We start from the raw sequence: 26,375 nt of genomic DNA on the forward strand, positions 1-26,375 counted from the left end.
GAAGTGACGTATTTTGTAGCTGCCGCCGGTGTGGCCCCACGCGGTGGCGGCAGCAGCACGACGCGGAGCGGGGGTCGCACCCGGGCGGCCGCTCCGGGCCCGACATGAACCCGTTCGCCTGGTACCCGCCGCCCCCGCCGGGGCTGCCCCCGCCCGGGGTCCCCCCGCCCTTCTTCTGCCCGCCGCCCCCCTGGGAGCCCGGCTTCTGGGCTCCCCCCGGGCCCTACCCGCCGCCCAGCAGCTACCAGCCCGCCGACAACGCGCAGCCCGCCGACAGCTACCCGCCCGCTGACGGCTACTCGCAGCCCGACAGCTACGCGCCGCCCGCCGCCTGGTACCCGCCGCCCTACGGAGAGCGACCGCAGGGCCCACACGCTGGTGAGGGGCGCGGGGTGGCCGCTTGTGGGGCCCGTGGGCTTTTTCTCTCGCCACTGGGGACCACGGGGCTGCCCCTGTCTCTTTTGGAGTGGAGGACTCCCCCTTCCTCCAAGTGTTTTAGTAGAAATTCTTCACGGCAAGGGTTGTAAAGCACTAGAACAGGCTGCCCCAGGGAAATGGTGGAGTCACCATCCCTGGAGGTGTTTAAAAGGTGCATAGATGAGGTGCTTAGGGATGTGCTTTAGTGCCAGGTGTATGGTTGGACTCGATGATCCTGAGGGTCTCTTCCAACCTGCATGATTCTATGTGTGCTCTGCTTTTCCTATTGGTCTTGCATCCCTGGCTCATCTTTCTCTTAGCCCCTTTCCCGTTACAGCAGGCCCACTGAGGTAGCAAGTGATGGGTTTTACAAGCTGTATGTGTAACTCTCTCTTCTTTTTTTTTTTTTTTTTTTTTTTTTTTCTTTTTTTTGAAGGTGGAAATGGCAATTTCTCCCAGAAGTGGCAAGGGGAGCAAGCACCTGGGTTTAGTAAACGTTTTCCAGAAGAAAATAACAAACCAAAGGTAATGGGCTGGGGTCCACAGTGCAAGAAAGGCATGGCTGTATTGCAGCGGGTCCAGAGCGGGGACATGAAAATGGTCAAAGGGCTGGAGCACCTCTCATATGAGGACAGGCTGAGAGAGTTGGGTTTGTTCAGCATGGAGAAGAGAAGGCTTCAGGAAGACATTATAGCAGCCTTCCAGTATGTAAAGGGGACCTACAGGAAACCTGGAAAGGGACTTTTACAAGAGGCTGTAGTGACAGAACAAGGGGCAATGGCTTTAAACTGAAAGAGGATAGGTTTAGATTGGACGTAAGAAAGAAATTCTTCCCCATGAGGGTGATGAGACACTGGAACAGGCTGCCCAGAGAAGTTGTGGCTGCCCCATCCCTGAAAATGTTCAGGACTGGGCTGAGCAACCTCTTCAGAGCTTTGAGCAACTTGGTGTAGTGGAAGGTCTTCCTGTGCATGGCAGAGGGGTTGGAATTAGATGATCTCTAAGGCCCCTTCCAACCCAAACTGTTCTCTCATTCTGTGTGCACATCAGTACTCTGTTATTTTATCAGGGCCAGACAGCCCCATCACCCTGATGTGTGCAGTGGGAGAAGGAAGGATCTCTGCTGCCCTGTGAGCTCTTGCATGTCATGTTAGAACAGGCATGGTCTGACTTGGTAGGAAAGAGGACTGGGGCTGTAGCCTCACTCTCCTCCCTGCCTTCCATAAACCTGCCACAGCTTTGCAGAAGTGATAGTTGATGGAAAGGTGGGAGGGCAAAGAGCTAAGCACAGGGTGCTTTGTTTAGAAGATGAGTAATTTGAACTTCACTTCCATGTTATGTTAGCTTATCTTTGAAACATGTTTTAGTTGTTGGCTTTATTAACAAAAGTACTCATGGAAGTGTTTCACACCTAACTACAAATAAGAATATTTTGTAATCTTGTAACTGCAATCTTGAGATGATTTCTTCTTTTTTTTTTTTTTTTTCAGAACAAGAAGAAAAAAGAGCCAGTTTTTTCTCATTATTGTGATACCTGTGACCGTGGCTATAAAAACCAGGAGAAGTACGATGAACATATTTCACAACATAAACAGGTTGATGAGTTTGGCTTGTTTTATTTAAACTTTATATTTTTTGTGGATGATAAGTAGTTAGTTGTAGTCACTCTTTGAATGGAAGACTTAGCTAAGAGATTCCAGAGTGACAAAAAGTGGTAGTAGGGAATTTTTTCTGAATGCTGTGTGTAGGGACCTCTTTGTTGTATTTTCAGTTTTATTGCTGAAGTCATTTTAATGTCTTTCTTCTGAAGTGTTGCTAAGTCACCTCAGTGGTAGGAATTAATTACATTATATCATGTAATATTTTTTTGTTTGAGAAGTCTTTATGTGGAATACATATTTTAAAAACCCACTCCTTTATTGCAAGGATGTATCAAAATTAGAAATCATAGAGTCTTGCAAATCTTTTTCTTAAGTTAACTTCACATTATCACCAATTGTCAGATACTTTGGCTTCACTGATCATTCTAAAATCAGATGAAATTTAGAAGTACCTTGTCTCTTCTTGCTGTTTTTACAATCATGTTTGGTTTGAAACCGAGGAGCATAAAGGTTCTGTATAACTAAATGTGCGGGCATTTTGCGCTGAGTTTGTTTGAGGTGTGCTCGAATGCTTGTTTATAATTTGTTTGTGTAACTTGATGTGTCTTATGTTCACCCCCTTATCTTGCAGTGCACGGAAGAAGGCTGCAATTTCAGCGCACATGAGAAGATAGTTCAGATACACTGGAAGAACGTAGGTATCCCCCTGGGCCCAAAGTATGAGTCTGTGCAGTCTTTACTGTAGCCCCTTTTCTCATTCTTTAGAGCAGGGGTGTCAAAATCATTTTTCACCAGGGGCCACATCAGACTCGCGGTTGCCTTCAAAGGGCTGAACATAATTTTAGGACTGTATAAGTGTAACTATTACATTTGACACCCCTGGTTAGAGGCTTGCTTTCATTCTTTGGAAGGAAAAGTATTACCTCCGAGTAAAATCTGTTGTAAGACAATGTTTTGGATGAAAATATGTTGAATACTATGTTTTTTTCTTTAATCGGCTAGTTTTGTAATCACTCTGTGCAGTCTTACCACTTTTGGAGCTGAAAACAGTGTGATACTACTATAGTTGACAGAATGCTTTTGTGTTTCCTTGTGGGTTTTTTCCTTTTAAACACCTATGAAATACTTTTTCCTTAGGCACATGCACCTGGTGCTAAAAGAATAAAATTAGACAGTCCAGAAGAGATCGCTAGATGGAGAGAAGAAAGAAAAAAGTGAGTAAGACTTGTGACCTGGGAATTTGTTTTACTGTGTTTTCCATGTGTGATCATTAGCTCACAGGCTTCCTGCTGCGGTTCCTTTGACTCCGCAAAACTCATGCGGCAGTGGTCTGTGTCAGAATGGCCAAGCAAGGAGGATGTGAGCTGCGGAGACTACAGTCATTTGGATTATTGTAACAGAAGGCAAGATACCAACTGAGACAGATTAGGTCAGAAATGTGTGTGTGTTTGGTGGTTTTTTGATTGCTAAGAAATCTGGAACTCTTGTGCTGATGACAAATGTAACACATCCTGCTGTGTTCAGATATCTGTAGCTTAAGTTGTCCCAGTACACCCCAATAGGGAGTTCTCGTAATTTTTAAGAACTTTCTGAATTGCTTGACACTTTTCCACTGAAAAAGAATAGAATCCATTAATGGTATTGTCTCCAGTAGTCTTAACCCTAATTGTACCTAGCGTACAAGTTAAAGTTCACATATAAGCAGTATTTCTCATTCTGTAATGTGAAGCGGTACAAATTCTTTCCATTTACCAGGACTGAAGTATTTAGAAGTTCTCATAGGACTTCTATAGATCTTATTGCACTGATGTTTGGCTTTTTTTTCATCCCACACTAGACTGAGCAGATTAAAATCTGCCCTTTTCAAGCAGCTGAAAGATTCTGTATGCTTTCCTCACTTCTGTTGTGGACTTGGAATATAGTCTTGCGAGTGATCAGTATGTGGGCTTTGTTTCTGTGAGCAAGAGTTGTATATGCAGAGCGGGAAGTGACACAAATTTAATTTCAAGATCACTGGTGATGAGCTTGGGCAGCGTACTAGTCACCTGTTGTTTTTAAATTAAAATAAATGAAGTTGCCTGATGCGATCTTACTGATGAATTCAGCTTGCATTTGTGCTAGAAAGCATGGTAATGCATTCTTGTTTTGAACCTGACTTCCTTTAATAGGTTTTTACACAATGTCTTTGTAAAAAAAATAAGAATGAGTGGAATGCATGTTTAGATTTTTTTTTTTAATTGCCTTTTATCACTTTTTGCCGTATTAAGCAGCAAAATTTCTCCCCATGTAATAGGAAGCAGCAAGTTTAGTGTTCCTTTTGGACATGGTTTCAGCTTTCTGTGAAAGTTTCAGAAATGCAAAGTGAAGTGTTTACATCAGCACATCACAGCAGTCAACTGTTGCACCTGTTGTTCATTTTTTACAAGTGAAGATAATCTGTAGCTCCTAGTATGTGTGGTGTTTCGTTTTTTTTAAATCAAAGAACAAACCCAGCGTTTTGGTGGGGGTATTGTGTTTTTTAAAAAACACCTTTATTTCATCCTCTGTTTAAAATGCTATATTTAATTGTCTGTTATCTGTGCAAATACAAATTTGGTGTTAGCTTAATTTTGGTTCCATAGTTTCATTTTATTCCAAAGATACTTAAGGGTTTATTTTTTTACTTGCTTTCACTTTTTTTCCCCCTACAGTGATACTTATCAAGTCTATATTACTTATAATACAAAGTGTTTGAAGAGATTTCACAAAACTCAGAACGTCCTTAGATTTGTCTGTCTTGTGGCCCACACGTAATTTTCTAATAGTAGCTCCAAGGAAAAGTATCGAGACTTGTGTGCAGAGTCTTCGCTATTCATTTGCAACTTAGCACACACTTTTCTGTTTTGGGAGATGTTTGAGACAGTTCCCATCTAGTGGCTGATGTGAAGGTTTAAGAGTTGAGATGGTGTTTAAGGTATGTATGTTAGTACATGCTTTGCTGTATCCACCAGAACATAAGGGAAGCAGGAATTGAATGTACCTTGTTGTTCAGGTACTGTTTGCTTGGGGAGTGGGTGCTATTAGTAAAAGCAACATATATATCTGAATATAATTTGTCTGTGGTAAAACATTGCTGAAGGCCTTTTTTCACTGTGACACAGTAAAATAAATAGAAATAAAGTCTTGTAGTCACGACCACCAACCAAAAGAAAGCCCAAAAGAAAGACCTTCTAAGTCAAGGCCACTAGATGGAGCAGTGCTACAGTTTCTTTTGGTACTTTGGTCCTGTGGGCATCTTATTTAGCTATAATGGAAGGGTGTAAAATGACTACCTGGGTGGCTTTTATTACTCTTTGTACAGCAAGAAAGCTGTACTAATATGCTTTAAAAATAAATAAATAAAATAAATTAAATAAATTTTAAAAAGGAGTAAAAGAGAGAAATCTAGCTGAAACTTTTGTGAAGCAATAATTGGGAATCGAGCAAAGCATCAGTTTAGTACTGAAGATTTGTTGTTGACTCACAGTAAACAGTGCATTGTACAGAAAAAAAAGGACACCAGAGGGAGTCTGAGCTATTAGGCAGTTTTGGCTTATGGTGAGCCTTTATGGTGGCTTTTTTCTTTCCAGAAGCCCCAGTTAGAACTAAGAATGAATCTTTTTTGGACCATTAGTAGTTTGTTTCTAATTAGGATGCAGTGATTTAATGTCTGTGTTCCCATACTCCATCTGTAACATTCCTGTCTTGTGTGTTCTTTCAGTCATTATAAATACTTACAGAGTCGAGATTTTTCTTAATTCACTGCAGTGTTGTTCAGTTGTGTATCCTGCTGAAATATGTTTGAAAGAGCCTGTCTTAAATGTGTAGCCTTGTTCACACAGTGGGGAAAAAAGTGGGAGAGCTGGTAAGGAGCAAGTGTCTCTCGTGGAAGTGTGCTGGGTCAGAATGCTGTTTTCCTGTCTCGGATTCTATACAGTGCCCTGCTCATCGCTGCAGCCTTCATGTCTCTGCTTACCTAAAAGGCGCTTTAATGGTTTGTGGCCACCAAACCTGCTGAGCCAGGCAATCTGTAGTTAAGCGGAGTGTGATAGAGATGAAGTTCTAGAGGATCTCAGGGTTTCCCTGTGTTTTGCAGACAGCTGGTTGTGAAGTCTGACATCAACTTTGGTGATTACAATGACTACACTTGTTTTGTTTTGTCCCATCCCTTCCAAGTATTGAGAAATATGCTTCATTCAGCATATTTATTTTTTTAAGCACATGTTTAAAAGGAGTTGTCTACAGTGTATTTCCTTAATGTGTCAGAGTGAGGTATTGCTGTCTTCCCATGTTTCCAAGTGAAATCTGTGTCCTGCAAGCCCATCTGTTTCTAATGAGCTCTTCTTGAGTGAAGTTTACTAGAAAGAATGTAGCAAGGCTGCTCTGGTGCTAAAGCAAATAATTAAACTTACTTTTCCTTGTGTCCTAATATAACAGTGGAGGATTTTCTTGATCTTGTGTGTTGCCTGTAAGTTGTTCCCCTCCTTCTTCCCTGCTTTCCTTAATCTGTTGGGTTTTTTGGTTCAGTTGTGAATTGGCTGCTGTATTTCCTCGAAATACATCTCATAGGCTGAGCAGGTACTTACTGAATGAAGGGTGGTACTGTCAGCCACACCACTTTCAATTAATTTGTGGTTCTCTAGTTTAATAAAGACAGTCCTTGAGTAGCTTGGAGTCCTCCCTGATATTGCATTCATACTAGTTAAATACACAATAGAGAAAATAATTTCTTGGCACCTGGTAAAAGTAGAGAGTACAGAGCGAAGTGGATGGAATGTGTTGGTAGATCAAGGCAGACATCAGTGCAATACAGTTTATGCTGAATTGCAGGGATGGACTAGCAATAAAACTGCTTCAGCTAACACATGGTAAAATCACACTAGAGATGCAATCCTTGATAAAAATGCCTGGCAGTCTTAAACCAAGATTTAATCAGCTCTGTTGGGCCATCTTTGTTCCCTTTGGGCTATCCATGTCCCCTTTGTTGATTGTGTGTATGCAATCAAGACCAGCTCTAGAAATTATTGAGGAAATTTGATCACAAGTGCTCTTCCTATAAACATGACAAACTTGTATAGCTCTGGGCTCAGAAATTCATTGTGTGATCTGCTACAAAAAAAGGTCTCTCTTCTGTTTGACATTTGCAAAGCTCTGTTATTCCACCGCTTGCAAAGAGCTAGTTTATTCTGATGTTTATGTGAGCACGATAGAGTACATTTGCCTATAAAATATGTATGACTTTGGCTAGTGCACTCATTCTGAAAAAAGCATCTATTCACTAAGGCAACACGTTAGTGTTAACACTCAGCATCACCATTCCCTGCCTCTGTAAGCTTAAAGTGTCTTTTACCTGTACATTGTTTTGTTGGTGTATATGTAATATACTCAGCCTGAAAACCTTCCAGTTTGGACTATAAAAGTGTTTTGATTGGGAACTGCAGCCGCTATGAAATGCGGCTGCCTTCTTGGGCAGCGCTGGCTGCTTCATGGCATCTACTGTGCTGGACCATCATGTCCTCCTTTAACTCCCTCTTTTACAAGAAGTTGTTTAGATTTGTAAAGGCTTTGTGGTGACTGATGAAGCTGTCTGTATTCAAGCTCTGACAAGCTGTTTACAAGACCTAGGTGCTGGGCTACTTCAGTGGTTTTTGCAGGTAACATTTTAAGAACCTCATTTTATTGGAGGAGGAGGGCACATTTTCCAAGAATGATGGGAACCCAAGGCAGCTCATTGAATGTCTACACATGGCCTTTTAGGTGGACAGATTCAGTAGAGGCTTCTCCTTCTGTATCATCACACCTCTGTTGAGGAGCAGTCTTCCTAAATTTAGCCTTTCTGAATAAGATTTCTCTGTATTTAAAAAACACAAGCAAACAAACAAAACAAACAAAAAACCAAACCAAACAAACAAAAACACTTCACATCACTCACTGATGTGAGTACTTTGTGGCCATACTTAGATGTTGAAGTTTGCAAAGTGTTTGCCATAAACTTTTACCTCAAGACCATAATGTTTCATCTGTAGACATCTGCCTCCTCTTAGAGTCCAGGTGAATTTTGCTGCCTCCATGGGTAGATCTAGCAGATACCAGGAGGTGTTTACAGACCTCTGTGTGGTGGGGCTGTGGTACCTGATGAGTTGTGGAGTTGCACTGGGGCTGGTACATTGAAGCAGGTGGGTAACTTTGGTCCATACCTCTTCAGTCCACTTGCTCCCTGCAGGGATGACTGGAGTTGACTTGGCCAGATCCCACCAAGACCCACTGGTGGGCTTAACCCAGCCTTGTCATTGTACAGCAGAGCCCCTGGTGAAGAGTGAACCCAGTCTAACCTGCTACAGAGACTTGTGACCTGCAGACTTGAACATCGAGAGCTTGCTGCCCACCAAGTCCTTAGGTGGAAGAATAAACTAACAGATGCTCATTTGCTCATTATGAATCAAACAAAACACCCTTGTGCGTGTCTGCTGACAAAATTGGGTGTGTCTTCTGCACATGGTGAAAGCAGTGAGTAAAATTCTGTTTAACATTTGAGGAGAACTGGAGAAACACAGCCGCTGCAGATGCCTTCAAATGTGTTTTTGCAGGCATACTTGAACTTACAGCTAAAGAGAGCTCAAATTGTTAGTTACTGCCTGTGTCAACTCTAGAGGTGGTTTAGGAGATATCTGTCTTGGCAATGAATGGAACTGAAGGCGTTCATGGAGTCCATTAGGGTGGCTTGGTGGAGGGAGTGGTAACTCATAGGAATGAAAGTGGGAGGCATCACGTCTCAAATCATGTTGTGAGAGCGTGTCTGAATATGTCCTTAATCAGCGTAACTGCAGGAGCACTTTGAAGGCTCCTTTGCTCTAGGATTAAGGGTATATCTTCTATTAGGGGCTGTTTTGAACATAAGCGTTTATTTTATCGTTCTCTCTCCTCCTGTGAGCTTTACTGATGTGAAGTAAAGCACTGTATCCTAAAACTGGGGAGAGGTGCCGAGCGCAGGGGTCTTTGTCAGTGTGACGCGATTGAGATTAAATAATTAATTGCACACTTGCTGTATGCTGGGAGTGTTACAACATGGATGAACAAATGTAGCTAATGGGGAAGAGTGGAGATGAAACATCGCATCCCGATGCTTACTTGAGCTGTATGGTGGGTTTCTGGGAGAAATCCAATGAAAATAGACTTGACAGCTCATATTCAAATCCTTTTAAAGGAGACAAGTTCTGCAGTATGTTTAGGTATGTCTCATAGGAAATGCTTCTTGTCTTTTTCCCTTGGTATGTGGTTGAAGCTGTCTTGCCTCAATGTGATGCTTAACATTCATGTTGTAAAACAGAGAAGATGCATGTGATAAGATTAAATATTTAAAGAAAAATATCTGTCCTTTTTTATAGCTATATATAGTGAGTAGCTGTTCTAAGTTTCTTGTTACTTCATTTTAATAGACTTATTAAATATTTATACTTTGTGTTTCTGTCCAGAAGCTGGTGGGGGTGCATGTGTGTTTCCCATTTATTACCTTTATCTCAAAGCACTGGGATTTAGCTAACTAATGTTTACAGAGCAACCAGCGCAGCCATTTTTGGGCTTTGACAGTAATTTGCAGCAGGTCTTGCACGTTGGAACCAGCACAGCGTTTGTCTGCAGGAAGGAAGGTGGGGAATGGAAGACAGGGATGGTTTGGGAGATGGTTATAACAGTAGATTTGTTTTGATCTGCATGACTTAGCAATTTTTCTTGGAAGCTGGAAGAAAAAAGGGCAATAATTTTGGTGAAGTAGAGGTCAGTGTGCAAGAACAATACTGAGTATTGCTCGAGAGGAAACGTGTGTGCTTTTTCTTAACTATCACATTAAATGAATCTTGTGCACCCAGAAGCTGCTCTCATAACCTTTTATTATTTTTTTTTGATAATTCAAGAACTCAGCAGTTGGTTTGCTAAAAGCATGTTGTGCCTTTTGAGATAATTCAAATAGTCCAATTGAAGCACCACAAAAATAAAATTGCAGGACTAAATTGTGCTGTCACATCCTGTAAGCATGACTGAACTGTGTGTAGCTTTTTGGTAGTTTGGTAAATCTAATCATGACAGTTTGGTAGATTTTTTTTAAATCTGAGTATGTAAGCATTAATGCACTTACGTTTCTTGCCTTTTAAAAAAAGGAAACAGTCCGTTAAACTTCCATGAAACATTTAAAAATCTATTACTTTTTAAAAAATCTGTTATGTTTATAAAGGATGCTGATTTGGTAAAGGGTGAGCTGACAAAAGAAAAGTACAGTGAAACGTTTAAGATCCAGTGAATTATGATTTTCTCTTTTCTTCTAGAAATTTTCCTACGTTGGCAAACATTGAAAGGAAGAAGATGGTGCAGATGCAGAAGGAAGAAAGGGGAGAAGTACTGACTACCCAGCAGTTTGGGTAAGTGTTTAGAAACAAGCTTGTTACTTTTCTCGAAATGAGTTCAGAAGGATGCGCTGTTACTGTGGTCTCTCAGAACTTGCTGCTTCCACTGTACACATGATCTGGCTGCCCCTTAGCAGAGGGCAGGTCATTTGACAAACTGGATATGTAATGTTCCTTTGTTTACAGTTCTTCATAGTCCACTTCAGTTAAATTAAACAATAATTGTATTAGAAACCTGATGGTCTTGTGAAATTTGGCTCTTTGGCTTATTAGAGAAAACCACATTCTAGTGGTTTAGATCAGTGTAACCTTCATCTCTGAAGAAGAAATAACGGAGTCAGAAGTTGTGCAACATAATGAATCCATATGGTGTGATCCTCTAGTACCTGATAGTGGCCAAGAGAGATTTTGTGAGTGGATTTGGCTTCTTACCTTCTCCTTTCAGATCATAAATCAATAATCAAGTGAAGAGGGGAGGAGAATTTAACTTTATTTTCATTGCCTAAATAGTGCCCTTTCTTTTGTCGACCCTACATCATCTTTATCTATCAACTACATTTGTTCTGCGCCTGATACTTAATCCTCTTGGATTGTTATGATTTCTCTCCCTTATGTTGTAAATAATTTTCCATTATGATCTTTGTTCTTTTCACCTCCTCGTGGTGTCAGTGAAATGTGGAACCAGCTGACTTCGTTAGGCCTACTTTAAGGCCATTTTTAAAAAATGTTTAATGATCCATGGCTCTAGAGTATGCATTGTTTAAATGAGAATGACTGAGCTGGAAAGCACCGCACAGGCCCACTTCTAGGGGACTCTTGCTAAATCCCGTTTGCTGCTGCATGGAAGTGAAGCTGGAGCTTGACACCAAACTATAAAAATTGCACCATGGTGAAGTGGTTTAATTAGTGCAGAATAAAGTTTGTGCCAGGGTAGTATAATTTATTAAATAGTGATAGTGGAAATTACCTTGGTGCAGCATGTGCTTCAGAAGGCCCAACAGTTACCCACCCCCTTCAACCAGTTGCTTTTCATGACTTTGGAACAAAAGGATTTTATAAAATTGAAGTAGAAACTTCTTTTGAAAGATACAAAGTTGCAAAAGTGCTTCAGACCAAAGACCTAGGCATTCAGACTAAAGTTGCGAATAATTGTTGTGTGTAACATTACATGAGGAGATATTTATGAGCAAAGGTGAGTTTTCCTTGTCACAGTAACAAACTTTTGGGTATCCACAGGTTTATTTGATAACTCATGTAGCTGTTCTAGTGAACTGTGAGGCAGATGCAGCATTTAGTTTTAAATGTATGTCAGCCATTCCATACTGGTGTATCACATTATTAATAACTTTGTATCTGGAAAATTGTTTGGGAGGGGGAAACACTCTCAAAACTATTGTTTGATTTCACTTAGTGACCTTTAACTCTGGTTGATTCTTGCAATCTCTTCTTTTGTCCCCTCCCTCCCTGAACTGCTAGGACTGTAGATTTGATGAACTGTCCAAAAAGCTGTTGTTTGTGCTTGCATATCAACAGTAAAGATTCTGGAACTGGTGCTTATCTGGCAAATTTACTGATGCATGAGGCAAAAATAGAATACAGCTTATTCTCTGCAAGCTACACTGTTAAAGAAAATAGCTAAGTAAGATTTAGAAAGGATTAGATACTTAACACTTCTCTAGCGCTTTCCATTTGTGGTTCTCTGAAGTGCTTTACAACTGCTAATTCTCAGCATCCCCACGTGTGAGATTAGAGATGCAAAAGGACCACTTTGGCAGTCTGTCTGGTGTCTTCCAACAGCTGATTAATAGCCTGTGGCTCTTCATCCCCTCTGCATGGGAAGTGAAGAGTACATCTTTTCACGAGAGGAGGAGGGCAGATGCCAGGCTGACTTTGTTGGGATGTGTTTGTGACCTTAGGGTTTATTTCGTGGTGTTTGAGGCCCCAGGGAAATCAGAACGTTGTTTTTAACCCTTGGTCAAGAACATAATCTCTAATTGAGCCTATATGTGCTCAGTATCCTCTAGGTACAGAGGTACAGAAAACATCCTGAATTTAGAAGCCACTTGTACAAACTTAGAAATACGGTTCTGCATCTAGCTGGAGGTGAATTATGGGAGCTAATATTAACCAGCTTTTTGATGCACAGGAAGGTGGTGGGTTGCCTCTCATGCCTCAGGAACACTATGGTGGATGGTGCTGTAAGGGCTCAGCAATCTGTGTGAGTCACTGCCTGGAGAATGAAATTAAATGTGTTTTATTATTATATGAATCCATTTTGAATGCTATGGCAGGCCCTTTTCTCTTCTCAAGAAGGACTGAAGTCTGGAAAGGTATGGAAAAGAGGAGTGTTAGAAATGGGACACTTCTGTACAATCAAAGAGGTGGGTGGCTTGGAAGGGCTGTATGATAGAGGTCTGGAAAAATTGCATAGGTGCGAAGAGGTGAATAGAACTCTTTATTGTAACTAGAGAAGGATGAGGGTACCAAATGACCATTTTAGACATCAGAATGAAGACAAACCAAAGTAAGTCCTTTTCCCACAAAATATTAACACCTTGTTGCAAGATTTCAGGGATGCCATATGTTCACACAGCATCCCACAGTATGAGATGCAAAACCATCGGTGTCCTGGGAGCATCTCTTGTCAGACAGGGTCACTAACTGGTACACCATGGAAAAACAGATGAAGGGTGACCATCCACCCTGCTTTTATGCTGTTTTTTTCTTTCCTCACGTGTTCCACTGGCTTCTTATCAGTGACGAGGTACCAGTTTAGAAATACACCTATGAGACTCTGCTTGCACATGCATGATTCTAAACTCAGGTAGAAGTTTCAGGAAGAAGCTCTTGCCCAAGTATTATATGTGTGACTTGGGATAACAGAGACCTCTGCCATGCGGTGAGGTTGAGGGAGAGAGTATGAATGAACCACAGGGCTCATTCAGGATGGTAGATCTTGTCTCTGTAGACTTTGACAAGAGTTTTAAGTTCTCCAGTTACCTTCCTGTGAACATGTTTTGTGTTTATGGGATAACCTGAAAGATTATGGAACCATGAAAGATAAGTGGAACCACTATGCTGTGCTCTTCCCGTACTTTAGGACTTGTTATTTTGTTTCAGGTTTATAAAAATCCATTGTCCTGATAGAAGTTTCTTTTATTCCTTTTCCTTAATTGATCAAGTGAAGGGAACATTGTTAGCTTCATAGTGTGAAATGAAAACATCATATCCTCACACTGTAGATGATCAAAGAATTTGTTTAGCCCATGTACCCTTTTCCTTGTTAAAGGTAAGTCATGAACTTCAAACTCTTCATTTAGGTTCCGGTTTGTCACGTTGCCCTGCCAGTGAGATGAGCTGTGACTGCCTGTCTGGTCTGTCACTGTGTTTTCGCTGAGCTGGAGTAAGTCCTGGCATCATGCTGTGTTACTGAACCTTAAATATGGGCCTGAGCCATTTGGTTACATAAATTGATTTTTATCCTCATAGTTTGTCATTTGTATGAGCTTTACTTTTTTGTTCTTCAGCAAAATGAAGGGGATGTGGAAACCTCCAGAGAATGAAGAGAGGCTTGGGCAGCAAGGAAGACAGAGGAGAAGACAAAAACGCCCGTTCTGGAAGAAATTTAGGAAAAATGGTGGCGATAATAATGTGCATAGAACTCAAAATGGAACTAACGGATCAGAAAACAGCATGTGTGAAAAGGAGCATGAAAAACAGTGTGATTTGGCAGCTCAGCCATATGTGAAGGACGTGGACCCCCTCAGTCTTCTGGCAAACAGTGATGTTGGTAAGATGAAGGAACTTGGACAACTTTTATTTTAAGTAGTTCTGCTGAACTGACCTTTTGCGTAACTAGCAGCTTTTGGGGAGAGCTGGGGATTTCCTAAAACATGTAAACTCTGTCCTTGGTTGAAAGAGGGCTAACTGTGCGTGTTTAAAATGGGAAAACTCTCCCTTACTAGAAGATTAATGCATTGATGCAAGGCTTTACAGTATTCTTGGAGAGTAATACTGGGCTGCCTGTTGTTATACTTCTCATTGTTACTAAAAGAAGTCCAGGTTTCCTGTGTTGTGGCTGGAATAGTGCCAGGGCCTAGAGTATCATAAGTTTGAGGGTAATCCAACATCCCTGTGCCTACAACTTGCACTTAGAACTTCCTTTTAAATGGAAATTTCCAAAGAGAAAGACCTTGATTCAGGATGTGACCTTCTGAGAAATTTCCTGCTGTGATTATTGTGGAAGAGTGGCTCAGCGCTTTATCTAAGGGAAATGTGTTAAATCTTGCATTTTGGGGAGCTTCTGCTCTAACAGGTCTGTCCTGTTATGGAGGAAACTACCTCAGTAATCTAGAGGTTTTTGAGATACGTCTGTGTGTCTGAGTGAATTCATGTCCACGTGTCCTGGTAGGAGGAGCTAAAACTAGTGGACTTGGCTGAGATATGGTCTGGAAAGAAGCTGAAATAGAAAGTCACTGAAGAGGAAATAAAAATCTGATTTGGAAAGGCTGACACAAGAACGTTTAAGATACTACCAGTGTTAAGCACTTCTGCATAAACTTGCTCGTAAGCCAAGTTCATCGTGTTATGAACATATAGGGAAAATCTAGCACACTGCTCTTATGTCTTTCTGATTTTTCTGAGAATTAGAAAGCATTACATTTTATTCTGTATCATCCAAAATGCTTAATCTGAAGACACAAAGATGCTGAGAGACAGGATTAGATGTGTCTTGAATTAGAAAAATAGCCATGCTGGATACTTATTTATCATAGCTTTGTAGGTTTTAAAATGCATTACTAGCTTTAAATCAATATTTAGCTAACAAACTGGAGAGGGTTTCTGGGCTCTTAATGCAGAATCTCAATTATATATTTGTTTTAACAAGTACTTTACCATAATAATCTTATTTTATCTGTAATCTATTGATTAAGAATGCTTTTTTTCTTTTGGTCCAAAGCACTTAGCTGGGAGAGACACCACAGGGAAAGTGGATCGGGCCATAGGGAAGTGATGTTGTAGTAACTTTAGGAAGGAGAAGGAAAAAAATAGCATCTGAGCTGGTTTAAGTGCTGAAACTTTTGCTTGCTAGTCAGGGTTGCTAAACTAACATTTAAAATATGAAAATCTTTATAAAGGCAGAAGAAGAATAAAGTGCTGTGACAATCAAATTATTTTTTAATGACTGTTGAATATCCCTTTGTGGTTTTGAAAATAACAGTATTTAGACTGCAAAGACAAATGGATTTCCTTGTATGAGTCAAGTAAATTACTTAAAATGTCAGCATTTTTCTTTTAATTCTTTTTTTTTGCTGTATTATCTATTTTACTCTTGATCCTCTCCATATGTGTGTGTTCTCTGAAGTATTGCTACTTAGTTTTTATTGGTGAGCATGTCTTGTTTCCACATGCTGGCAGCAATATAAACTCTTCAGATATAACTATTTATAATATAGTCAGCAGTGATGCACTACTCTTAGAATATGGCATGTAAGCTGACTTACACTCCAGCTATTTTTAGCAAAAAGGCTAGAATGCTTCTCCTGGAAAGATGTTTGATGTTGAGTTTTTCCTCTTGGAAACATAATCTTCAATTAGTGGGAACAAGAGCTCAGCATCCCCATGCAATTTATTTATTCCAATAATCTCTCCATGTTGGGAAATCTAAATATGCTTAAATATAACTGTATTTCCCTGCAGCATCTGTGTTTTACTTAATGATAAAAAGTCTAATTATATCAAAGTACAGTGATTAGGGTAACTTCTGCTGTAATAGGTAGAAAAGGAATGTGGTACTTATTACACATTATTAAAGCCAGTTACAGTTTTTTATACTGTTGAGAAATATAGTCATAGCAAATAATAACAAACACAATCTAACTAAGTAGAATTAAAAAAAAATAATACAATTGAAATCCGTGGTTTTACTGTATAGGTGCATTTTATTGGAGCGTTTAAACCTTTCTAACAGCAGCAGCCCTTTGTCTAGAGGAGATGTAATCTTTGCAGAATGCCTCCACTAAAGTTCTGTTTAGTGGCTGGTTCCTTCAAAGCTGAGAAATTGAATGGGAGATGAGAAAACAGAATTTTCCTGTTGATTTATAACCAGAGACAAGGTGAGATGATGAGCCTGTCAGGTGGAAAAAACAAAGGCAGAAACAGTTGTATTCTGTAGTGAATGATGCTTCCTCCAAACATGTTACTCTCAAAGAGAAAATATGTTCCAGTAAATGTGTTTTCCTAATTTGCCAAAAAGCAAATTAAAAGTAATTCTTTAAAATTTAAATAAGATAAAAGGAAAAGGCACCCAACCACAGTGTGCGCTCAGCATTTTGCTTGAGATAGGAGAAAGCAGCAATGAATGAAAATAACTTGAAGTAAATGCTATTTTTGTAACTGCTTAAGTATATGCAGGTGCTATGTGTTATCCATCAGAAAAATGCACCATGTTTAGCATGAGCTTCCAATGTAGTTGCAAATGGGCATGATTACTAAACAAGCAAAAATCAGCCGTTCTCAAAAAGGAGCTCAAAGTAAAAAGAGGCAGGTAAGTAGTGTAGATAAATACCCGCGTATATATTTAAAGGTTTTGTTACTGAACGGTGTGAGCTCCAATGAATCAAATTGCTCATTGTATATTAGAAGAGAACGAAGAAACTTTGGTGATTTCAAAATAAAGATCTCAAAAGTGTTTAAAAATCTTCTTAAGAAGTGTGAGGCAGCTTTCTTGCGTGACAGGCTTAGAGAGACAGGGAACAGGAGAGGGCACAACTGTTTTTCTTTATGAAAATAAGATTACAACCAGTCTTTTTCTAGAAGACTCAACAGACTAGTTTTTCAAAATGTTTCTATAGCGGTGTGTGTGTATATGTATGAAATTTTTGTGCAGGTGTATTAGTGAAAATCCTTTCCTAGTTTTCCTGCAGACTCTTGCATTGTTCACCTGAGAGTCTTTCCAGGATTTTAGCGCATATAGATCCTTTGTTTCAAACTATTATAAAGCCATTGCGATTTTGCATGTTTATTTTTAAGAATTGTTTTCTGCTATGGCTCTGTTTTCTGGTATCCTCAATTTCAGCGTTTTTGATCTGCTTTTCTGCTGTCTTCCTGGTATTCTCTTTTGGGGCCATTTGAGTCTGTAATAACTCACTCGTGTATGTCTGTGATGCTCTGTGGGGATTTAAGGATCAAACCGTCTGAAGTACGGCTGAAAACCGATTGTCTAAATTGTAGCCTTGGTTCTCAATGTCCCTTATGAACTTTTTTTACTATCCAAAACCTTCTTTGCTCTTAAAGTCTCACTTTGAATAAGCCTAATTCTCTTCCCCTCCTCAACTCCCTGACTGGCTTTTGAATCCTTCTCCCCCACCCCCTGCCTCCGCAGGACTAAATCCAGCAACACTTCAAAACATATTATGAAATCTTCTCTCTCTCTTTACCTACATTTGATAATAAAACCTGTAATTATGTTTGGTATGTGAAAAAAGAGCTCTTGTTCAGGAAACTTTTTGCTTCTGTAGGACTTTTTGCTTCTGGCAGGACTGTAAATTGGTGGTGAGATGACTTTGGCACCGAATGCCTGCGTAGGGTAGGCAAATGTGTTTTTTTGGCGCTTTTTTTCTATCAGTCCACAGTGTTGAGCAATGGTTGGGTGCCTTTTATCTTATTTAAATTTTAAAGAATTACTTTTAATTGGGCTTGCGCAGTGGTGCAATGGAGATTTAGCTGCAAGGCTGACTGTTGGCGTGCAGTATTGGGAAAAACCCCTTTTGCCTTTTCTCTCCCTGCAGAATCTGACAAGGACGAAGCCTCAGGTGAAGATGAGAGGCTGGGACTGACTGTTGTTCCCAAGCAGGTCACCTCTGCCCTGAGTTCATTGTCAGCCAACTACGGCAGCGCATCTGACAGCGAGCCTGAAGGTGTGTAGGAGCATGTCCTCTGCCCTTCTCCTCTCCCTCCTACCTCACTGTGTTGGTGTGGACTGCAAGCAATGATAAAACATGATGACAAATTACATTTCTTTGGGAAGGGTGGGGGGCTTCACCTCTCCTGTATCAGGTCCTTTGCCATCTCCCATCCCATTGTCTGGCCCCTCTGTATTTATAAACACAGCATTAATGTGTGCTGTAGCCCAGTGGTGGCTCTTTACAGCTGTGTCCGCAACTGCTGAAAGCTGCAGATTACCTGTCAGAACCTATATAGTAATCAAAATTTCTTGAGAAAAAACTTTTAAGAGAAATCAAAAGTGCTGCAGAAGAAAATACAACATGCAATCTGTGGCTTGCATTTAGCAAGGATGTTAAAGTAATGGCAGTTCAGTGGCATGTTTCCAAAACACTTGGCTATGGAACTACCTTTTGATTTCTGGCCTGTCCACCAGTGCTCCAATTCAGAGCTGTCTTATATGTGTTGATTTTTAGGCTTATACAAGTAAAGAGAGAAGCTTGTTAAAGGTCATGCACAGGGATGTTTTCGTGGTCTGTGTACAGATCCTTTCCAGTTTGCTTTCAGTGACAGTGCATGGTAGCACTGGTGTAAGCCATGCATAAAGGCAAGCTGGGAGGAGTAAAAGGATGTACCATTGTTCTGCTCCTCTTCTTTCCCCATTCCTCTCTCCTCCCACTTTTGAGCACTAACTGGGGTTACTGGGTGAGCCATTACTTGCTCCAAGTATGGCGATAGCTCCCAGTCTCAGAGAAGTACCCTGGCACAACACAGCATTTGTGCAGACAGCTGGGATGGCCTTGTCCGCTTGCCCTTTTAAATTTTTTATTCCCCCTAGCCCTCCAGCATACTTTAGAAAGCCTCAAACAGAATTTCCTGAAAGACCGGATGGGTATTTTCCTCCCTTTCCTTGCCTTTTCTCAGCAGCATGTCCTGGGTTGAAGGGGAGCCATGAAATGTCTTTGATTTGGGTGTGTGTCATTGAATTCCCAAGCCTTTTTCCCCTTATTTGGGGGGGAAAAAAAAGCAGCCTGTCTTCAGTCTTGCTTCAAATCATGTTTTAGTAGTGTCAGGAAAAAGTTGTTATGCTCATGCTCTAAACTGATTTCCATGTCCTTAAGGGCTTTTTCCATCGAAGGCTGCTGGGTGTTGCAGTAAGACTTGAACTCTCTAGTACTTGGATTTTGTGCTTCTCTTGAGTGCTTGCATCAGTGTATGGTAGAGAACTGCTGCTACCACTTGTTTTTGCAGAGAGTTACTATGCTTTACATGCTGTAGATGGCCTGCCCAAAGTTACGCTGAGCATCTAACAGGCAGGGAATGGAACTTGGGTGTCCTCTGCCTTAACTATCATTATTTTCTCAACAGCCAAATTTGTAGCAAGCTATATTGTGAAGCAGAAGCAATGTACTTTCTAAGTGATAACAAGGCAGAGGTTTGAAAATCTTGTTCAGCTCTTACTACTTTTATTTTTCTTTTGTGTATTGCAGAATTTAAAACTTTTTCTTTCTGTGAATGTTTAGAGTTTATTCTTTGTGTGTTAAAAGAAACCTGAAAACAAACAAAACCCTCTCTTTCTCCAAGTAAACCTTGAGCATCTTCATGTCAGGCTATGTGAGCGAGAACAGTACTAACAAACTGCCAGTGCATGGGGATATAAGCATGTTAAACAGGCTTTTAAGTTTGAGATGAAAGTATGTGCTTTTTCTTTAAGAAATCCCTGTCAAGACTGCAAGAAAAGCTGAAGAAAACCAGACTGCTCTCAGAAATACGCCTCAAACTACCGACGTGCCTCAGAGTCAAAACCCAAATCAAAAACGTCCAAAACATACAGGAACAACGTTAAGAAGCTCAAATTCAAATGCACGTCCACACAGAGGGCCTGATAACTGGGGCAAGAAAACATTACCTCTCCTTCCGAAGCGCCGTCCAACTCTGCTGGAAATGGTAACAGTCTGAGTGCTAAAATAATGCCAATTTGTAGCACTATTTGTGAGCGGTTCTCCTCTTCCCTGTGGGAAGTCTATTAGCAAAGGCCCTGCCTTAAAATAGTGAAGTGAATGTTTCACTAGGAGAAAGTGTAGATACTTAAATAGACAAATAGAAATACCCTGTTGTGCATTCAGGTAATAACTGACTTTGGTGAGCAGGAGATGGCAACTTAATTATATGCCTAAAATGAGCTGCACAAAGGACAAAACCTTTATTCCTCCCCCTCCCCTTCCTATGATAGTATCTGGTAGGTTTTGTGTGTGATCCCACCAGTCTGATTCTGATCTTACTCCCTTGTCTCCCGGCTTTCCTATTCAGTTCCATTTCCCCTGACTGAGGAGCACGCTTTTTTTCAGATGTGGTTAAAGAACTTGGTGATAAGGGTGTTGGTGACTTAAATTGTAGGGTCGTATTGAACTGCAGCCTGCACATGCATGGGTTTCTTCTCTTTGGGCACTTTCAGACCAGTCTGAGGAAGTGACAGCACTGGGACCTTGAAGAGGAGGTTGGTGTCTCAGAAGGCTAAAGAGGTTTGTAGGGATGAGTCCAAGATGTTAGGATTCTGTTTGGAGTGACAGTGTGAAGCATCCTCTTACGAAGCCTGGTAGCTTTCCCTGGTACAGACAAAACTTCGAAGCTCTTATTGTGTTTAGTAGTCAAAAGCTACCTTAGCTGGGTAGACTACCCTTGTCATTCTCTAATTAGTCAGCATAACATACTCCTGTAAAAGGAAAAGTGCTGTGGGCAGAGCACAGGAGAAAGCAGGGTGCCACTGACATCAGGTCTCTGAAACAGGATGTTCAGGCAAGGCATAACGTGATAAGCCACATCCCAAGCTGCAGATGTGGGAGAAATCCCTTGATAGCCCTTTTAGCACATACTACTGTTTCTGCCAAGAATTAAAACTCCTAGTGACTGAAAAGGAAGTGTTTGCCCTTTGTGTAGCTCCGTAAGCATGCAGTCATCTATATCTCCAGCTCTTCAAAGTTGTTGGTGATCAAAGCAGTGAAGACTATGGAAGAAAGTCCTGTGAAGTCCCACATGCTGAGAAAAGCTGGCAGAGCACTGAAAGACTGAATTGCAGCTTGCCAGTAGAGTCCGTTTTTTACATTGCATTTTGGTGGGGGTTTTTTGCCTTTTAATGTTGCTCAAAACTGTTGTTCAGTGATATGTACTGTGGCTGTGAATCACAGAGGAGCACCTGAGATTTGCAGGTAGGCTTCTGCTGTCAGAAATGGTCAGTCTATAAAAACCTTGAAGAAGGAAAGGTGAAATTTCAGTTACTGTGGAGGCTTTTTCCAAAAAGTAAAAAAAATGGGATTGCTAAGAAAAGGGTGTTGTATCAGTGAAATAATGTTTTAAAAAAAATTAAAGGGAGGTAGGAGAATAGCTGTGGGTGCCTGTTGACTCTCAACAGTGAGCTTGGGCACTACTAAAACGTATTGGAGCCATGCAAACAGTAATGGGTGTTTACCCATCCTGTGTGCTGACAAAATGAAAAGCCTGTGTAGCATCACTCCACTGATACCCACCCCTGCATTAAAAAAATACAGTACAAAGGTACAGTCTTTGAGAAGGTGATGTTGTATCCTTTCTGTGCCTTTATTCGGCCATTTATGAATCCAGCAGTTTCTCCCAGTCTGGCAAAGAGAAGATCACTGCGCTGTCCCTTCTCTGACCTAATGTGCATCTCTTAGTTCAGATGGAAGGTTTCTAAACGCCTGGTTTAGGTGGCAGCTGCCACTTCATAATCCAGATAAAAATAAGCACACTTTAAAGTGGCTGGCTAAATCATTGTTGAAACTTAGAACAACAACAAAGTTTCTCTGCGACATGAAAAGCCAAATTAGCTAGGATGTGTAATACAGGTCTCCTGGAAGTGATCAGGTCATTACAGATTTGGCCACTTGCTTTAAATTTGTTTGTTCAGAGTACTCGTTTGACTAACACTTCAAATGACAAATGGTCCTTCAGTGTTTTGGCTGATTTTTTTTTTGTTTGTTTATTTGTTTTTAATACCAAAATGAACTTTAGTGAGGTTAAAGGAGGTGAGGGAGGCCTCTAGCACTTTGATTAAGCTGTTAGACTTAGGTTTGTGGATTATAGCTCAAACCATTTGTTGCTGTTTAAATCCATAGTCTGGTACCTGAGGAAACATGCCCTTTACTTGTATTTTTACATATCTTTTACTTATGGGGTTTTCTGACAAAAAATGCATGGCATATCAAATTACAGATACAGTATAACCTGGAAAGTCCAAAAGATGTTAATAGACTTGCAATCCTGATGTACTGGAGTATGTGGCCTGGAATACGCTCCTTGTTTCAGGCGTTAATTATGGTCTGTGATATGAGAACATTGTCGTCTGGGTCTATAGTCAGATAATTGGGGGGAGAAATTCCTGGTATTTGGGTATATTCAGTGATGTTCTCTACCACCTGAGCAAACTGAGGCTGACAGCTTAATCCAAAAGACACCATCATATTTGTCAGCTTGTTCTACCTGCCTTAGTGCATTAATGGCGCTAAACGAGCATGTGAGCATCTTTCATCCTTTTCAGTGATACAGTGATGTGCCTGTACCATACTGAATTGTGGCCATCATGAGCCTCTATCACTAGAAATGGTGTTTGGCCACCAACCTGTGCTGCTCTAGCAGCTCTACCCTGCTGCTTCTTTTCCAGATGCCTGGTCCCACCTCTTCTTCTCTGCTATGGTTCTGCCAAAGCTCCAGTTAGTTGGTAGGAAAGCAAGCAATGTGGGAATATGTGGCTTTTTGTGCTGTCTGTGTAAAGGTGGTCTCCTACTCCATATGCTCAGGACTCATGTGGGAGAAGCAACTATTTAAATTTAGAGATATTCAAAATTACTGATTGGAGTCGTACATCTTCCAAGGCTGGTACCAGCTCCAGAGCAATAGAGGGGAATGTGCATCACCTTCTCTCCTTTCTTTCCAGCTACTGGCCCAGGACATCCGACACGAAAGGAATGTGGTTTTGCAGTGCGTTCGCTACCTCATCCGAAACAACGTGTTTGGACTTAATTTTAGAACAGAACCACAAGCTGAAACAGAGACTGAACAATCCTCTGCAACTACAGCAGAGTCTTTGGACAAACTCAATGCATCTAATTGTGTTTCTAGCTCTGACCTTCAGTTAGCAGGAGGAGGAGATGCGTTATTAATAGCCCAGGGTGAGAAAGCACCCGTGGATCAGACTTCACAGATGGTTCACTTGGCAGATGAGGACACATGGGAAACCCCATCAATTCAGTGTGAAGAAGCACTGTAGAGGACATCTGTTGTGGACAATAAAGCAAAGGCTCACCTTTTCTACTTGACTGATGCGTTTTTAAAAGACATCAGTATAACAAAATAGTCATTCAAGTGTATACTGGGAGCTGTTAAAACCACTTTTCTGATCTTTTCTGCCTGACGTGGCCATTTTCTTGTGAAAGCGTCATCTGCATTGTGTAACTGCCTTTCCCCCTGGCAGAAAGGCAGCAGTGGCACAGAGTATGACTTTCCCTGAAGTAGGTGCAGATCTCCACTGTTGAGATCTGCAACAGTGAGAGCCCCTTTAGAGCTCTGAATGTTTTACCTTGTCATCAAATGTGTGTTGGTCCATTACAAGCACCAAGCAGTGTTGTGGTAGGATGGATCTTAGTGATGGTAAATCATGGTGTGACATTTCTGGGAATCTCTGAGTGTCCAGAAGTATTTCAGTCTACTTTTGAAATGGCAACTGAATGCCCTTTTTTCCCCCCAAGCTATTATTGATGTAACATATCCAGTATAAATTGAAGAAATGAAATGGAAGATAAAACTGACCTGTCTCTAAAAGTACTGCTTGCACCAGGAGTCTCCTTCTCTCTGAAGCAATTTGTTAATTAAGCAGATAAATGGAAATGAGGGTGCAGAATGCTGCAAGAAGCCTTTTTAAAGAAATAAATAAAATAGAATAACTGCTAATTGCTTGCATCAGTGCTAGGTTGCTGGTTGACCTCAGGTACCCAATATTAGGCCTTAACTGCTGTTTCAGTTCATTGCCTGACAAACCTAATTCTTGATGCAGACTTGGTATTAAGAATATTATCGAAGTTCAGAAGGCTTACCAAGAGTTACTGGTTTGTCCCTTTTTTAGTAAGCATTGGGAATTTATTAGTTGGCCTTCTGGAAGAATGTCTTCCTTGGTACATTTTTATGATACTCCTACAGCATACAGCGACTTTTTTTTTTTTACATAATTTGTGCATACATCCATAGTATTGTGAGCACTATAAAAGCATTAGCCAAGGTTTAGAAGCAAGTTTAGTCTTTTGATTACATTGCGCATTTGTTCGTCAGAATCCTTCTTGTCAAGAGCAGATGTTAATTTGTCACATTGACACTGAAAACCTGCTGTGAAAACAATCTACTATCAGAACCTTCACTTCAGAATATTTCTCGATTCTTTGTCTTTCAGTCACGGTTAAATGTTGTAGTTAAAGATTTAGGACAGATTTTAATTTTTGGTTCTTTGTTAGAAGTCTAATCTTCCATTCCACCAGCTAAAATACGGAGACTCACATGGGGTTTTTTGTTGCCTAATAATTGTATTTTCTTTCCTCTAGTTCCTTTAGTTGTGCCATACATCTCATTTGTGGTGCACAGAAAACAAGAAATATTTGAAAATTCTGTCCCACTGCTGTGTTATTTATAGCTACAGCTGCATATTGTGTTTGTAATGCACCATCTAAATTTATGGAATTATATAAATATCAACACCCTTGTAAATGTTGCATGTCTCAAGAATATATGTGCAGAATAGAAACAGTGATCATAAACATTTATATTTCCAAGGCAGATGATTCATTCTTCCCGTGATGGTCCCACGAGCCATCTCCATCTCACTGGCTTACTTGTGGCTCTTTCAGTATTACTGTGATGAAAATACCAGCATAGGACTCTCAGCCACGGAGATCTGGCACTTGGGCAGAACCTGATTTTGGAGTGGAGTGGCACCGGTGCTGGTGAAAGCATGGGTAACAGCTTCGGAACAGAAATTGATGTCTTAGGATTGCTACTAAATTGCACTTTAATCAACCCTTAACGTGCTTCTGTCCCTGTTGAGTTGATGGCAGAGCTTTGTTTGACTGTACACTCTGACCTTGTCTTAAAAAACAAAAAACAAAACCAAACCCAAACAAAAAAAAAAAAAAAACAACAAACCTTTATCTGAATTCTTTATACTGTTATCATTATGGACTTAAGAATATTAAAATTTCACATAAAACCAAAATATTTGTTGAAAGAAAATCTTTTTGAAGTCTATTTCATGTAGACAGGAGGAGGTGGGTTTCTTTTGGGGCAGATCTGTACGAGGCCAGCATGGCATGAGCCAGGAGTTCTAACCTAGGCCTTGTTGCACACATGCAGAATTGCTGCTGTTGTTCTTGTAGCAAACCATTTTTGTTAGCTCAGGCAGCAGACACACGGAGTTGTACACTGCAGAGATGTTAAACCCTGAATTGCAGGCTTGGTCAACAAGGGGAAGGTCTCAGTCTTTTCTTCTCCCCTGCTTTGGTTTTCCTGCTCTTCCAGGCTGTGTTCAGACTTCAAATACCTGTTCCTGCTAATGAAGAATGTGCTTCCTTAGTACTTTGGATTCAGCCTTTGGGTAGGAAAGCTGCCAAAATGACCTTTTCTGGTACCGTTAAATGCCTATAGGCTTCTCCAGTCCTTGCAACTTTACTCTCATGGGTTAAAATGAGCGGGTTTTGCTTATTGCTTTCTAGTAAGTTGCCTTTCTGTGCCTGTGTGAGAAGGACCCGTTGCTTTTGACATGATGCAGGAACCAGTGCCTTGATTAAGCTTTGTGTAGCTGTTAACTTTCTTATTGTTTTGGTGTGGGGTGGTTTTTTTAAGTTTTTTTGCTGTGTTATGAGGAAAAAAAATCCTATTTCTCAGGATTTGTGACTCACTTTAGATAAAAATATTCCAGTGACAACCTTCATGCTTCAGAAATTTT

The 26,375-nt window shown here is 40.7% G+C and overlaps 1 protein-coding gene across 1 annotated transcript; it reads left to right on the forward strand.

Annotated features, from left to right (window-relative positions):
• The first annotated feature begins 8 nt into the window (after nt 1-8).
• NUFIP1 (nuclear FMR1 interacting protein 1) lies at nt 9-25,646 on the forward strand. Its single transcript, XM_021286891.2, has 10 exons — nt 9-378; nt 854-942; nt 1,908-2,012; nt 2,650-2,712; nt 3,156-3,232; nt 10,355-10,447; nt 13,960-14,222; nt 18,223-18,351; nt 20,091-20,323; nt 23,325-25,646. Exons 1-10 carry the CDS (start codon nt 105-107, stop codon nt 23,655-23,657), a joined length of 1,659 nt encoding a protein of 552 aa, XP_021142566.2. The 5' UTR covers nt 9-104; the 3' UTR covers nt 23,658-25,646.
• The last annotated feature ends 729 nt before the right edge of the window (nt 25,647-26,375 follow it).

This window comes from Columba livia, chromosome 1 (assembly GCF_036013475.1).
Source record: "Columba livia isolate bColLiv1 breed racing homer chromosome 1, bColLiv1.pat.W.v2, whole genome shotgun sequence".
Classification (NCBI taxonomy): Eukaryota; Metazoa; Chordata; class Aves; order Columbiformes; family Columbidae; genus Columba; species Columba livia.